We start from the raw sequence: 13,852 nt of genomic DNA, 5'->3' as shown, positions 1-13,852 counted from the left end.
CTTTTATAAGTATATAATTTTATAAAATTTTTATATTTAATTTTTATTTTTTTATTATATAAAGAAGTACACAATATTTATATATATATATATATTTTAGAATTTTATAAGAAATATTATTATACTTTTATTATGTATTATTTTTTCATTGTTATATAATAATAAATTTTTTGATATTATAAAGTTGTTTTTGCGTAAGTATAAGCTAAACTACATGTATTAACCGACCAATTTCATTATTACATTCATCACAATTAAATTTTGCATGTAAAGGAATATGAATTGACGGAAATAGTATATGTCTTGTAAATTTTCTTTCATTTTCTATTCCTAAAAATTTTTTCCATATATCTTTAAATGTTGGATTATATAATACTCCAATAGTTATAAGAGATTTAATTGTTACCCAATCAAAATATTTTTCTTGAACAAAATTAGCTTGTGTTGTTTTATTTGATATTAATATAAAATTCCATATAGTTAAAAATCCAATAGGAAAAAAAATAATTAATGGTAGTAAATATCCAAATATTGCCATATTTGTTACAAGTAAACGATATTTATCACTACAAAAATTTTCAAACCATGGTAAATAATTTAAGGCATCTTTTTTAAAACAAAATGTATCATTATTATAAGATGAAATTATGTGTTTCCAAAATGTATTATAACTATATATTATAACAACAAAAACTCCTATCCATAAAAAAGATAAAAATTGAAAAAAAAATCTATGATTACGTGCTCCAACGCATTGATTTATCCAAATACAATGATGATCCATTAAAAGTATACATTTATTACAAAAACTACAATGATGTGTACCATATGGTTTAAAACCAAAACATTTTTTACATTTTGGTTCAGAAGTACTCTTAAATTAAAAAAAATATATATATATTTTTTAAATTAATAATTAAAAATACCTTTTTTGGTGTTCCAGCACTTATAAAAACAGCACAATTATAATTAAAAAAAATTTGTACAATTAAATATAATGATAATGGAATTACAATATACATCTGCCAAAATGGTTTATATAGTAATTCATAAGGCAAAATTATTGTATATATAATAAATATTTCAAATAATATTAAAAAAGTAGCAAGACAATAACAAAACCATCCAAGAAGTATACTACATTTTCTGATAAATGTGTTACTACATAAAAAATTACAATCTATGGTAATTTTGAATTTTGATAAAAAAAAATTAATTAATTTAATATTATAATTATAAATAGGATTTAAAATTAGTCTTTGAATACCCATTAAATATTAATTTTTTATAAATAAATTTTAAGATAATTATAAAAAAATATAACACAACATCAATTAATATTTGTTGGTATAACGTTTACTTTTACTTATAAGGAAATTTAATATTAATGATTATTAAAATAAATATATTAGTATAAGTATTTATTAGAAATATTTTATAAAGGAATATTTAAATTATAAAAAAAAATATTAAAAATTTAAATATTATTTCTAAATCATTTACTTTATGTAAACTATATGACAATTAAAGTACTCGTATGATTTAAAGATATGAATTTTTGTATATATATGAAATAAAACATTAATTAAAAAATAAATTAGACCAATGTCTCTTTTTGATCTATTTGTTGTGAATTACTATTTATTTGATCTTTTCCATTATTATATTTATTTTTTGATTCTATTACTACATGACTAGATGAGTTATTTGATGAAGTCAAATTATTATGTATATTTTCATTTTTTACATAATTATTATCAAATGATGTTACCATTCCATTAGTATTACTTGAAAATTCTGTTGTTATTCTTGGTGTATTCATTTGACTTTTTATATTATCATCTTCTTCATAACCTTTATTTATATATTGCCTATCATCAACATCTTCATTTATCCAAATATTATGTGTTCTTGATGTTACTGTATTACCAGAAACAATATTTGTTGATGTTATATTATTATTTTGTTGAATATTAGGAATTGTTATTCCAGAACCTAAAATAAAGTTTGTTGGTTGTTCTGGTATACTATTTGATGGTGATGTATTTTTTATTTCATTATCATCATTATTTGTATTATTCTTTTTAACAGAATTAAGTCGTAAATTTTCAATATTTTTAAATAATTTTCCTTTAATAATGAGATCACCAAATCCAGCAGAATGTGAAAAAGCATAACCAGATCGTAGACTTCTTCGACGAGAAAGTTTTGTTTGTACAGTTCTAGGTATTGTTCTTGACACAGGTTGTTTAGCTGAATTTTCAGTATCAGGTTGTGTTGATTTTCCTTTAAATAATAATTTATGTACTTTAATTTTATCAGCATAAGATGGATGTGTATCAATCCAAAAGAATCTTGCAATTAATACTGGTAATAAAAGAATAACTGATATTAATAATAAACTAAACCAAAAATGTGGTGTTGACATTGCTCTAAATGTAATTCCATATGCTGGACTAGAACCTGCATAAATAGCTACACGAGGTGATAATGCTTCATAATAAATAAAAACTAATCCAAAATAAATACCAACTGAAAACCAAATACAAAAATGATTTATTGGTGTCCAATATGATGTATCCATCATTATTTGTCCAGTTACAACAATCATAAGTCCAGTAAAAGTTGTGAATGATAACATAGCATAATCATTTAAATCTTGACCATTTTGATTAGTAGCATTATATAAAGCTGCATAAGGTACAAAAAATATTACTAAACTACTTATAATTCCATGTAAAACAGAATATATAAATATTCTCATATTAAAAAATAAATTATATTGTCCAGGAATATATAGTTTAGGAAACATAATAGAATAATCATCATCAACATCTTGATCAAAAACACCCATTGCTAAACATGGAAGTGCTGTAAAAAACAAATTATAACAAGAAATTAAGACAGGATCATATAATGGCATTGCAGAGTATCCACAAAAAAAAGAATACCAAAAATGTACCAATGTAAATGAAAAATTTTTATAAAAAAAATATCTTAAAAATTTACACATTCTAAAGTATGACCATCTTCCATGAACAAGTAATAGACGTTGTAAAAATTGAAACTGTCCAATACTATAATCTGATGCCAATACTGCTTGCATTCCTTCTTTACCAGATATACCAACACCAATATGTGCTGTTTTAATCATACTAACATCATTTGCACCATCACCAACTGCTAATGTAACAGCTTTTTTATTTCTTTTAATTAAATCAACAACTTGAGCTTTTTGTAATGGAGTAACTCTACAACAAATAACAGATTGACATTCACAACTAATATCAAGGAAAAATTTTTCTAATTTAGGACTTAATGCATATGTTAAAGATTCACCATTAATAACAAGAGCAAAACCTTCTTTATCATCATCATCATTATTACCACTAAAATTTCTTTTTTGATTTGAATTTATATTTTCATTATTTGATATAGAAATATTTGTTGATTCATTTTTCTAGAAAAAAAAATTAGTAAAAGAATAAAATATAATTTTAAAGCGCAACAAATAAATATATTATTTAAGCATTTAAATAATTAAAAAAAAATTTTCTTATATTAATTTTGAATTATTTTTTATTTTAATATATTAAAAAAGCATGTTATTTTAGTTAATTTGAAATAAAAAAAAAGCAATTATATTGTTTTTAAAGATTAGTTTATATTTAAATTAATAATATAATATTTAAATTTCTATTAGTATATTGTAAAAAAAAATAAATAATTTGTATGTCATTCAATTTTTCATAATTATATTAAATCTTTGGACTTTTATAAATGACTTCCATTAAAAAAAAATTAAATTTTTTTTTTATGAAATAAATAATACAGAAACTAACCGAATTTAATGGATAATATAATGATTTATCATATTTTACTCTAGTTTCTATATTCCTTGAACCTAATAAATTTCTTTTTTCTTTTTCAAGTTCCAATCTCTCTAGTGCAGCAATAACATTATTAATATATGTGCTAACACTTGACCCCTGTTATAGATGGTAAAAGTAGTGTTATTTATAAAGGGAAAATAATTGGAAAAAATTAAAAATTTAATATTGATAAAGACTAATTTAAAAATATATATGGGATAATTTATAAAAATAATGTATGGGTAACACTAAATTAATTAGGTTTGAAAAGGAAATTAAACTTACTTTAGTTTTTCCCCGTTCAATAATTCTTTTTGTATCTTTTAGTTGAATTTCAACTTCATCAGATGTTGTACCATCAATAATCATAATATCTTTCATTTGATCAGTTAATAATTTACAACTAAAGCCAATATTAATTGCAGTTTCTGTTTTATCTCCCGTTAAAACCCATATTTTAATATTAGCTGCAGTCAATTTTTCTATTGTTTCAGGAACATTATCTTGAAGTTTATCTTCAATTGCTGTTGCACCAATTAATGTTAAATTTACTTCTAATTCATCATATAATTTTGTTACTTTTTCATCTCTATTTTCTAATGAAGATGCTGCAACTTTAAGACGTCCTAGCCATTCATAACAAGCTTCATCATCTAATTCTTTATATGCAACACATAATGTTCTTAAACCAGATGAAGCAAATTGATCAAGATGTTGTGATGTTGCTTCAACTAATAAACGTGGTGTATTTTGTGATATTCTTTTAAGAATAATTGTATCAGCTCCTTTACAATAAAGTTTTAATTTTCCATCAGGACCTTTAACTATAACAGACATTCTTTTTCTAACATTATCAAAATCAAGAAATTGTAAAACTTGATATATTTCTTCTTTTCCATTAACTTCTAATGTTACGCTTTGTGGAGTTCTACTTTTAAAAACATAACCAAAATTTCTTGCAGCTGATGTTAATGCTGCTTCATCTGGTGATTGTGCTTGATATTCTAATTTATTTCCTGGTTTTCTTTCAGGCATTACTGTATGACAAATTCCTAATAAACGCCAAAATTCATCAACCGTTGTTAATTTATTTTCTGTATCTTCTAATAATGTTCTATCATAAAATTTAAAATTTTTTTCATACCATCTATTTTTTGAAAAATCAAGAGGTTCTGTATATTCATCTATTATAACAGTTTCTCCTCTTTCATTAATAACATCACCATAACTTCTTCCATTTATTGAACATTTATTAAATGTCATAACATTTTGTGTTAATGTTCCTGTTTTATCACTAAAAATATATTGAACTTGTCCAAGTTCTTCATTTAATGTAGTTGTTCTTGCTCTTGCTGGTACATCATTTTTTGAATCATACATTTTTCTATCAAAATTAATCCATAATGAATGAACAAATCTTAATATTTCAACTGAAACATACAATGAAATTGGTACAACAGTATTAAGTAATATAATATAACTAAAAAACATCAAAAATGCTATTAATGCTATTTGTCTTCCACTTTTTTCTTCAGGATTTGGAACAACTTCTTTATCCCATGATAAATATGTTTGAAAATTTCTTCCTGTTGTCCATTCCCATACACCACATAAAATTGTACATATAAGACACATTGCAAGTAAAAATAAAACAATTCCCATTATTAAAAAATTAAGAAATTTATCTATAGATGTTCTTTTAAATTCTGAAACACCTGAATTTTGCATTAATTTTGTATCTTTTCCAGCAAAAACTACAACACCATAACACCATCTTGTATTACGAAGACGACATCCTCTTAATAGCATACGATTATTATCTATTGGATATGTTTCACCATTAAGTTCAAGTTTACCTTCAAATCTTGATAATCTATTATTTGGTGGTTCACAAATTATTTTACCATCAAATGCACTAATATCTTTTAATATATCACCATAAATAGCTGTTTCAGGTAATGCAGATCTTGTCTTTAAATTTGTTTCACCATCTAATTCAGCTGTTTCTATATAACATAAACCATGTGGTTCACTTGATGATAATAATAAAACATCAGATGCAATAAAATCTTCATTTTCCATTCTTATAATATCACCAACTTTAACATTCATCCATTTTTCTTCAACTAAATGTCCATTTCTAACAACCATTGCAATTCTATTATTAACCTGACTATCAGTTCTATGTCTTTGAAAATCATCATATGCATCTTTAATACCAGAAAATGCTAAAACTATTGCTAATGGAATAGCTGTTGAGTACCATGATATAGAACTAATCCATTTAATAAATTGTAAACACATAAGAAGTAAAAAGTATGCATTTGCGAGACGTCTAAATTGTTCAAAGAGATTCTTTGGGACAAATGTTATAATGGTATATTTAGATGTTTTAATAAAATTATCCTAAAAAAAAATTTAAATAATATTTTAAATAATATAAATTGTAACATACAGCATATTTAAATTGTTTATTAAATTCTTTATTATTTGCTTTTAATATTCTTTGTGTTTCACTTTTTCCTTTCAAACTTATCTTTTCTTTAGCTATTTTCATACTGTCAAACTTAATAACATCTCGTTTATTAGATAATGATTTTAAAAAAATTTTAATTTTTTCAATTATTGATGTTGGTTTATTAGTAGAATGTATATTATTATTTCCTATATTTAAATTATCTTTTAAAGAATTATTTAATTTACTACTATTTTTGTTTTTTGTAATTTCTATATCACTATTTATAGTGGTTGTATTATCCTGTTTTAAATTACCTTGTAAAATACTATTTTCTAAAGATTCATTAGAAAGATTATCTTGATTTTGTCGTGGTGTCTGTTGATAATTTGGATCACCTAAATAAAATATAAAAATAATAATATTCTTTTAAATATTATAAATTACCTATATTACTATTCTGGGTACCTAAACTTTGTGACGTTTGATGATTTTGCTCTTTATGATTATCTAAAAAAAAAATTTATATATAAAATAATAAAATAAATATAAAGTTAAATATTAAAAAATTGATTTGGTTGGTTAATGTAGTATTATAATAATAGCTAACATTCACAATGATTTTATATAATATGAATTAAAAGTAAAGATATCATATAACTTTATAATTAACCGAACAAATATATATTTCATTCTTTTGAGGCAGTGGTAGTGTTTGTATACACTTTTAAGTTCCTAACATAGAAATTTTTAAGAAAAAGATTATATTATCTAAAGTAAAGGTTATCTTGAAATTAATATAGTAATGGTAATAAAAATAAAGAAATAAAAATTACATAATAAAAATGATTTTTGTAAGAAATAATGTTTATAAAAATCAGTATTTCAATTCTAGGGTTATACAAATAATAATTGTATGATACTATAAATATGACTCAACAAAAAGATTAAAATTTTGATTTTTATTCTATTTGTTTATATTAACCATACCTTTTTTAAGATAATAAAAAAAAAAAAGTAAAGTGTGCTTTTATCAAAAAAATTATATCTAGGAAATTTTTATTTATTTATAAGTTGTCAATGATGTTTTATTAAAATATTTCAATCTATTATAAGTTTTAATGCATAAGAAAGTAAGTAATTTATAAAAATATAATATAGTATCGGAAACTAAACGTTATAATTGTATTAAAAGAACTTTTCAAAATAGTCATACTTATAAATAAAGCATATTGTAAAAATTACAATGATAAAGTATATAATATATATATAATATTAGAAGAAATTAATGTATAACCTAAGTGATAAATAATTCAACATATGTAAATGTATATATTAATAATTGAAATTGTTTGTTTAGTAAATAAAATTTTTAACACTTTCAATAAGATAAAAATTTTGAAAAAGTATCATTATAATTTATAAAATTATTATCATTATAATTTTCTTATTTATCATTGAAAATATAAAAATAGTTATTAATTATATATTAATAAATAATAATATTAAAAAAAAAATTTTTGTATTATATTGTATTTTTTTTTTATATAAAAATTGATAACATAATTAATTGGAAGAAAACAGTTTATAAAAAATTATTAATAATTTACAAAATCAAAAATTATCATACAAAACTTTGCATAAAAATTAACATTAAATTTAAATGATAATATTTTATGTAAAAGTATTATGTACGCTTTTATAATGATAAGAACAATAGTTGTCAAAATATAAGTACACATCATTCTAATTATAATAATTTGTGCTTCATATTATGTAAAAATAACTTTATTGTCAATGTTAAAGTATATAAACAATAGATATATCTACTTAGAATATAAAATACAGAAAGTTATAGGAAGAAATATTAAAATGAAATGAAATAATACAAATAAAGGTAAATAATACATTTTGATATAAAACCATATTGCAATAGTTATATAAAAGAAATTTATTTTATTGTTATAAAAATTATAAAAAAAGAATTTATGAATCTTGAATTTGTTAAATCTTGTTAAAAGCTTATTGTATAAAGCTATATTTATTATGTTTCTGGTAATATTAGCTCATGCTTCTCAATAATCTTTATAAAAGTGGCTTTATTTGACTTTTTAATCTCTGATATATTTGATTAAAAAATTAAATATTATATAAATTAACTATAATTTTATATAAATATTAAAAGATATAGGAAAGTCATGAAAGTGATTATATATATAAAATAAATTTTTTTGATTTATTCTATTCAATTTCTAGTTAATACCATAAGTTAAATAGTGCTAAAATTATTGAATATTAATATAAAAAAAAATTATAAAACAAATTAGGAAAAGTTTAGACTCATGTAAACATTTATCATTCATTCATTATAAGAAAAAAAAAATTTTCAAAATGAAAGTTTGTTTTACATATTATATATAATAAATAATAAAATTTAAACAGTAAAAGTATTATTTAACAAGGTTTTGCAAAAATTATAAAAAACTTTATTTTAATTCTTTTTCTCAAATATATTTTGTATATCACCATTTTAATTATCAAACTCTAAATAGAATAACAATAATTAAATAAAAACAAACCTGATAATATCGAGTAATTTGAGTCCATTTAATAATATTAACTTTTGTAAATACAAAATATTTTTTATTAACTTTTTTATATTATTTTTATTTGCGTAATAAATTTGTAATCTTCTATTATATTTCAAATGATTTTGAAAAAATAATTTGTTAAAGAATTTCTAAAAATAAAAAGTTAATAATTTAAAAAAAAATAGATAAATAAAGCTACAAGTAATTAAAAGTTAGAAATTTGAAGCCACTTATTAATAATTATAAAAAAAAAATAATTCCTTGTAATTTAGTTAAATAGGAAATAAAAATTATTTTTAATATTTTAGTCAATATTCAACATATATAGACATATCCGTTTATCTAAAGTTATCTATTATGATTAATAAATAAAAATATATCTTTAATAACAATTTTTTATGTTATTAAAAAAATATAAATTTTGTTAACTTGTTAATATAAAATTTTTTGACAAAAATTTAAAAATGATACTTAGTATAAATGATAAAAACTTTTTCCACTATGATGAATAATCAAATAATTTAAAATTCTTAAAACTAATAAAAAAATTTTTTTAGAACAAGTAATGTATACAAGAATATTAAAGAAAATAAAGATGTAAGTAGAAAAATATTTTATAATGTTTCTTTAAATGTCTTAGTAAAATGACAAACATTCGTATAATTATTAGCCATAAATTTTTTAATTATAATATTAATAATTTATACTTTTATAAAATAGAAAATAACTTTGTAATATATTGAACATTATAACTATAATACATATACGAAATCTATATATTTTATTATTAAAATCAAATTAAAAAATCTTTTTTATAGAAATTATTATTTTTCAAATTAATAATTTTCTTTATATGGTTGCCTTGGTATTTTTTGTTGTTATATAATTATACGATGAATTTGGTTTATAATCTTTACAAAACAATATATAATGTTAGGTAAGTTAAAATAAAGTTATTAAATGATATGTATATTTATAGAAAAATATTATATAAATATTATCCTATAAAGATAAGTTATATATTTCATTATGTCTTAAGAAATTACAATAAAAAAAATTTTTTTTTATTTTATAGATTCTTATAAATATATATATATATATTTATTAATATTTTAATTTACATATATGTTATAAATTATTACTATAAAATAATAAATATTAACAAGCTTTAATAACTATAAAAAATATTTAATATAGTTGTATAAATAAATTAATGTATTTATATTCATTAGAATATATTATAGCTAATACTAATAAAGTAATAAGAATAATTTAATATAAAATAATTTAAAATGAAATAAATATATTACTAAATTAAAAAAAAATTATAACTTATATTAAATAATTTTTCTTACAAGTAAAAAAGTGATATTATTTTTTAAATAAATTTTTTAATTTTAAAATATGTACCAAATATTAGAATAAAAGTTATAATAATAAAATATAATCCACAGTCATTTTTAAATTTCATTTAATTTTCTATTTAACAAATAAAAATTATAAAACTTTGGTGTAGGTATTCTTTTAGAAATTGTTTTCTTATGGATTATATTCTTGATACATAAATCCAGTTTTAGTTATAACAAAAAAAAATGAATTTCCTTCATGTTAAATTTAAAAAGAATGATGCATCATATCTTTTGTTTGATCAGTATATAGTAAGTTGATCAATTTTAATACATATAAACTTAAACTTTAACATTTGTTTGTTTTGGATTTCAAGAAGTATGCTAAAATGTTACAAAACTGTTAATTTATTATAACTAACTTTACATTTTCTTATAGAAAAAAAAAATTCTACTGTAATACTTATGTTAATAAATAAAAGTAATTTAAAATTTTTAATATACATAGGAAAAATAATTAGTATAACTTTTTATAAAACTATGTATAGCATTTAACAAACTATTACTTTTACATGTTGACATTTATTAATACACACTAAATATAATTTATTTGATTTATTATTTTTTTTCTCTTGAAAAAGAATATTATTTTAAGGATTCTTTATATTGTTTAATCAAATAACAAACAAATATAAAAGTTTTAGAAATACGTATATTATTATATAATTATTATTTAAATAAGTAAAGTTTATACTGTGAACACTAATTTTTATACATAAAATTTTTTAAAAAAATTTAAAGTATTTTTAATTTCAAATTTATTACATATCATTTTTTAAATAATAATTATTTATTCATTAATTATAATAGATATATTTTTTTTATAAAATATTTTTTCAATGACAAAGTGTTCTTTTGTTACAAAAATTTAAAAAATTATCTTTGTCTTTTCATTTAATAATAATATATGAAAGAAAAAAAAATTTATAAAAAAATTATTTATAAAATTTAACAAAAATTTGTTTAAGTTTTTAAAATTTTTTTTTAATATATAAATTGGTAATAAATTTTTCTTTACAATTTAAACTTAAATATTGACTTAGTAATATGTAAAATATGAAAAAGTAGTTTTTTTTTTTACATAATTCAAAAGATTACCCAGACAGTTAAATATTATTTTATTAATTTTTAAATGTTTATAAAATAAAGTAAAAAAAAAAATTAAATAAAATGACTATTTTTAATTTGTTCCAAGTTTTTTTTTCTTCTCATACAATGATCTTTTATATTTGGGCCAAAACAATGCGACAAATATTGTTAATAGTAATAATACACAACATGCCCAAATTATAAATGGAACTATAATATTCAAAAAAAAAAAGTTATTAATATTTAAATAATATATTACCTTTCCATGTCGGTATAGTTGGATCATATCCATTAGTACATGTTTGTATAGTTTGTTGTTGAGATGTTATTAATCCTGTAGTAAAATTTGTCAATACCAAAAAAACAATTCCTTCTAATTGTCTAAAATATATATAATATAAATTTTATTAAAAAAAAAAAATTATTTTTTACCCCATAATACATATTATTCCTGTAGATGTAGCTTCAGCTACTGGAAACGTTACTTCAACACCAACCTCTAATCCAATTGGATAAATTGCAAATCCAAAAAAACCAAAACAAACAATACTTATAATAACCCACCATTCTACATTCTCAAATTGAACGGCTATTGTTAATGAGATAGCTGATAAACCAGCTATAATAAAACATATTTTCATTGTTTCTTTAAAACGTTTTGTATAATCAACAATTATACCTGATATAGCTGATCCAAATAATCCTGAAACAATTAAAATTGCTCCCATTGCACCTGAAAATGATGAACTATATCCTTGAACACATAATGCTGGTTGTAAATTATTATATAAAGTATTAAATAATCCAATAGCTCCACCAAGACATATTCCTAATATAACAAATGATTTTGATTTACAACATTTTTTTAATCCTTTTAAAAAACCTAACGATTCTACATCACTTTCAGTAGCAGGTGATACTGGTGTTGGTGGTTTTGATGATGTTATTAAAAGACAAACTAACCATGCTAAACATGATACACCAAAATTTATTCCATTCTAAAAAAAATATTATTTTAATATAATAAAAAAATTTTTTATTATATACCAAACGCATAAAATCTGTTTCTGTTGGATTGGAAACAATTTGTGGTGACATTGAATACATAAATGCAATACCTAATGGATTTGCCATTGATGCTAAGGTATTTGAAAAAGCTCTTTGATTTTCAGGAAACCAATATGCAGACATTTTTGTTGGTAAAAACATTATAAATGGTTGTGATATTGATGCTAATGATTGACCAATCATAACAATAATAAAACGTGTTGATTTATCTGTTATATATGGTGCTGTTGATATTAAACGTAATATATTTCCAATCATATTAATAGTTCCACCAAGTATTGCTGAAGTTCTAATTCCCCATCTATCCATCATATATATTGATAAAAATCCAATTGGTATTGATATGACAAGAAATATACCATTTAAAAAAAATGCAGCATTATCATTACCATAAAATATATTTGTTGGAAAAGTAATTGATGCATATGATATCCAAGTCATAGCATTTGAAAAATTAACTAAAATTATTGCTCCTAAAACAACCCATCTTTGGCGATATGTACGATATGCTATATCTAAACTTGAATCAATTGAAATTGATTTTAATGACATTTCTAAAATATTATATTACAAATGATTAATATTAAAAAAAATTTTTTGAATTATCAAATTATTATTTCTGATTAAATAAATCAAAAATAAAATGTTACATTTTTTTTTAAAAAAAAATATTTAATTATTTTATAAGATTGAAAATAAATTGTTTATAATTATATATATAAAAAAAATATTTGTTTTACTTTATTTTACAAGATAATTTGTTGTAATATATTCTACTCAAATTAATTAATATTTTGTGAATATTACTTTTATTCTGTGATAATAATAATTTTTTATATATTTTATATCATTTACTCTTTCTTATTGATAAAAATGCATGTTTCAAGTATATGATAAGAAAAATAGTATTTTTATATATATATATATCTATATTAAACATTCTATCCATATCAAAGGTAATAAAGATAACTTATTTTTTAATTAATATCAATAAATTGTATTAAAACATTAAGTAACGTGAAAGATAACAAGAATTATTAACAATTTAAATAAATATATTTTTTGTTAAATTTTTTTTAAATAGAAATATAAAATTTATTTTTTTTTTTTTCATTTATTTATTTTCAAAAAAATTTTCATTACAATTATAGTAATTATTTATACAAAATAAAATTTTATTTTAGTTTTTAAGTTTATGTATAATAATTTCTTTTAATTATTGAAAAGTTTATTAATGTATAAGTAATCATGGTATATTTTTGTTAAAACGTTATCATTAAAAACATTCACAAGAAAATGAATTACAAAAAAGTACAAGGAAATTATTTTATGATAAAAGAAACATAACGTTTTCATTTTTAATTTATTCTA

General features: G+C 19.7%; 3 protein-coding genes across 3 annotated transcripts; all 3 read right to left on the bottom strand.

Moving 5' to 3' along the window:
• Positions 1-205: 205 nt before the first annotated feature.
• SRAE_X000149700 (Probable palmitoyltransferase ZDHHC16) lies at positions 206-1,022 on the bottom strand (the record flags this gene model as incomplete). The annotated part of the gene is made up of 2 exons (XM_024649641.1): positions 206-874; positions 927-1,022. 2 exons carry the CDS (start codon positions 1,020-1,022, stop codon positions 206-208), a joined length of 765 nt encoding a protein of 254 aa, XP_024498963.1.
• Positions 1,023-1,597: 575 nt separating this feature from the next.
• SRAE_X000149600 (Probable phospholipid-transporting ATPase IM) lies at positions 1,598-8,934 on the bottom strand (the record flags this gene model as incomplete). Its single annotated transcript, XM_024649630.1, has 7 exons — positions 1,598-3,460; positions 3,843-3,989; positions 4,158-6,278; positions 6,328-6,599; positions 6,645-6,725; positions 6,775-6,837; positions 8,907-8,934. 7 exons carry the CDS (start codon positions 8,932-8,934, stop codon positions 1,598-1,600), a joined length of 4,575 nt encoding a protein of 1,524 aa, XP_024498962.1.
• Positions 8,935-11,504: 2,570 nt separating this feature from the next.
• SRAE_X000149500 (Major facilitator superfamily and Major facilitator superfamily domain, general substrate transporter-containing protein) lies at positions 11,505-13,033 on the bottom strand (the record flags this gene model as incomplete). Its single annotated transcript, XM_024649619.1, has 5 exons — positions 11,505-11,623; positions 11,673-11,794; positions 11,846-12,032; positions 12,093-12,411; positions 12,461-13,033. 5 exons carry the CDS (start codon positions 13,031-13,033, stop codon positions 11,505-11,507), a joined length of 1,320 nt encoding a protein of 439 aa, XP_024498961.1.
• Positions 13,034-13,852: the final 819 nt, after the last annotated feature.

The sequence above is a fragment of the Strongyloides ratti genome, scaffold srae_chrx_scaffold0000002 (assembly GCF_001040885.1).
Source record: "Strongyloides ratti genome assembly S_ratti_ED321, scaffold srae_chrx_scaffold0000002".
Lineage (NCBI taxonomy): Eukaryota > Metazoa > Nematoda > Chromadorea > Rhabditida > Strongyloididae > Strongyloides > Strongyloides ratti.
Note: the sequence above shows the minus strand (reverse complement) of the source record. Positions and strands in the feature narration are given on the sequence as shown.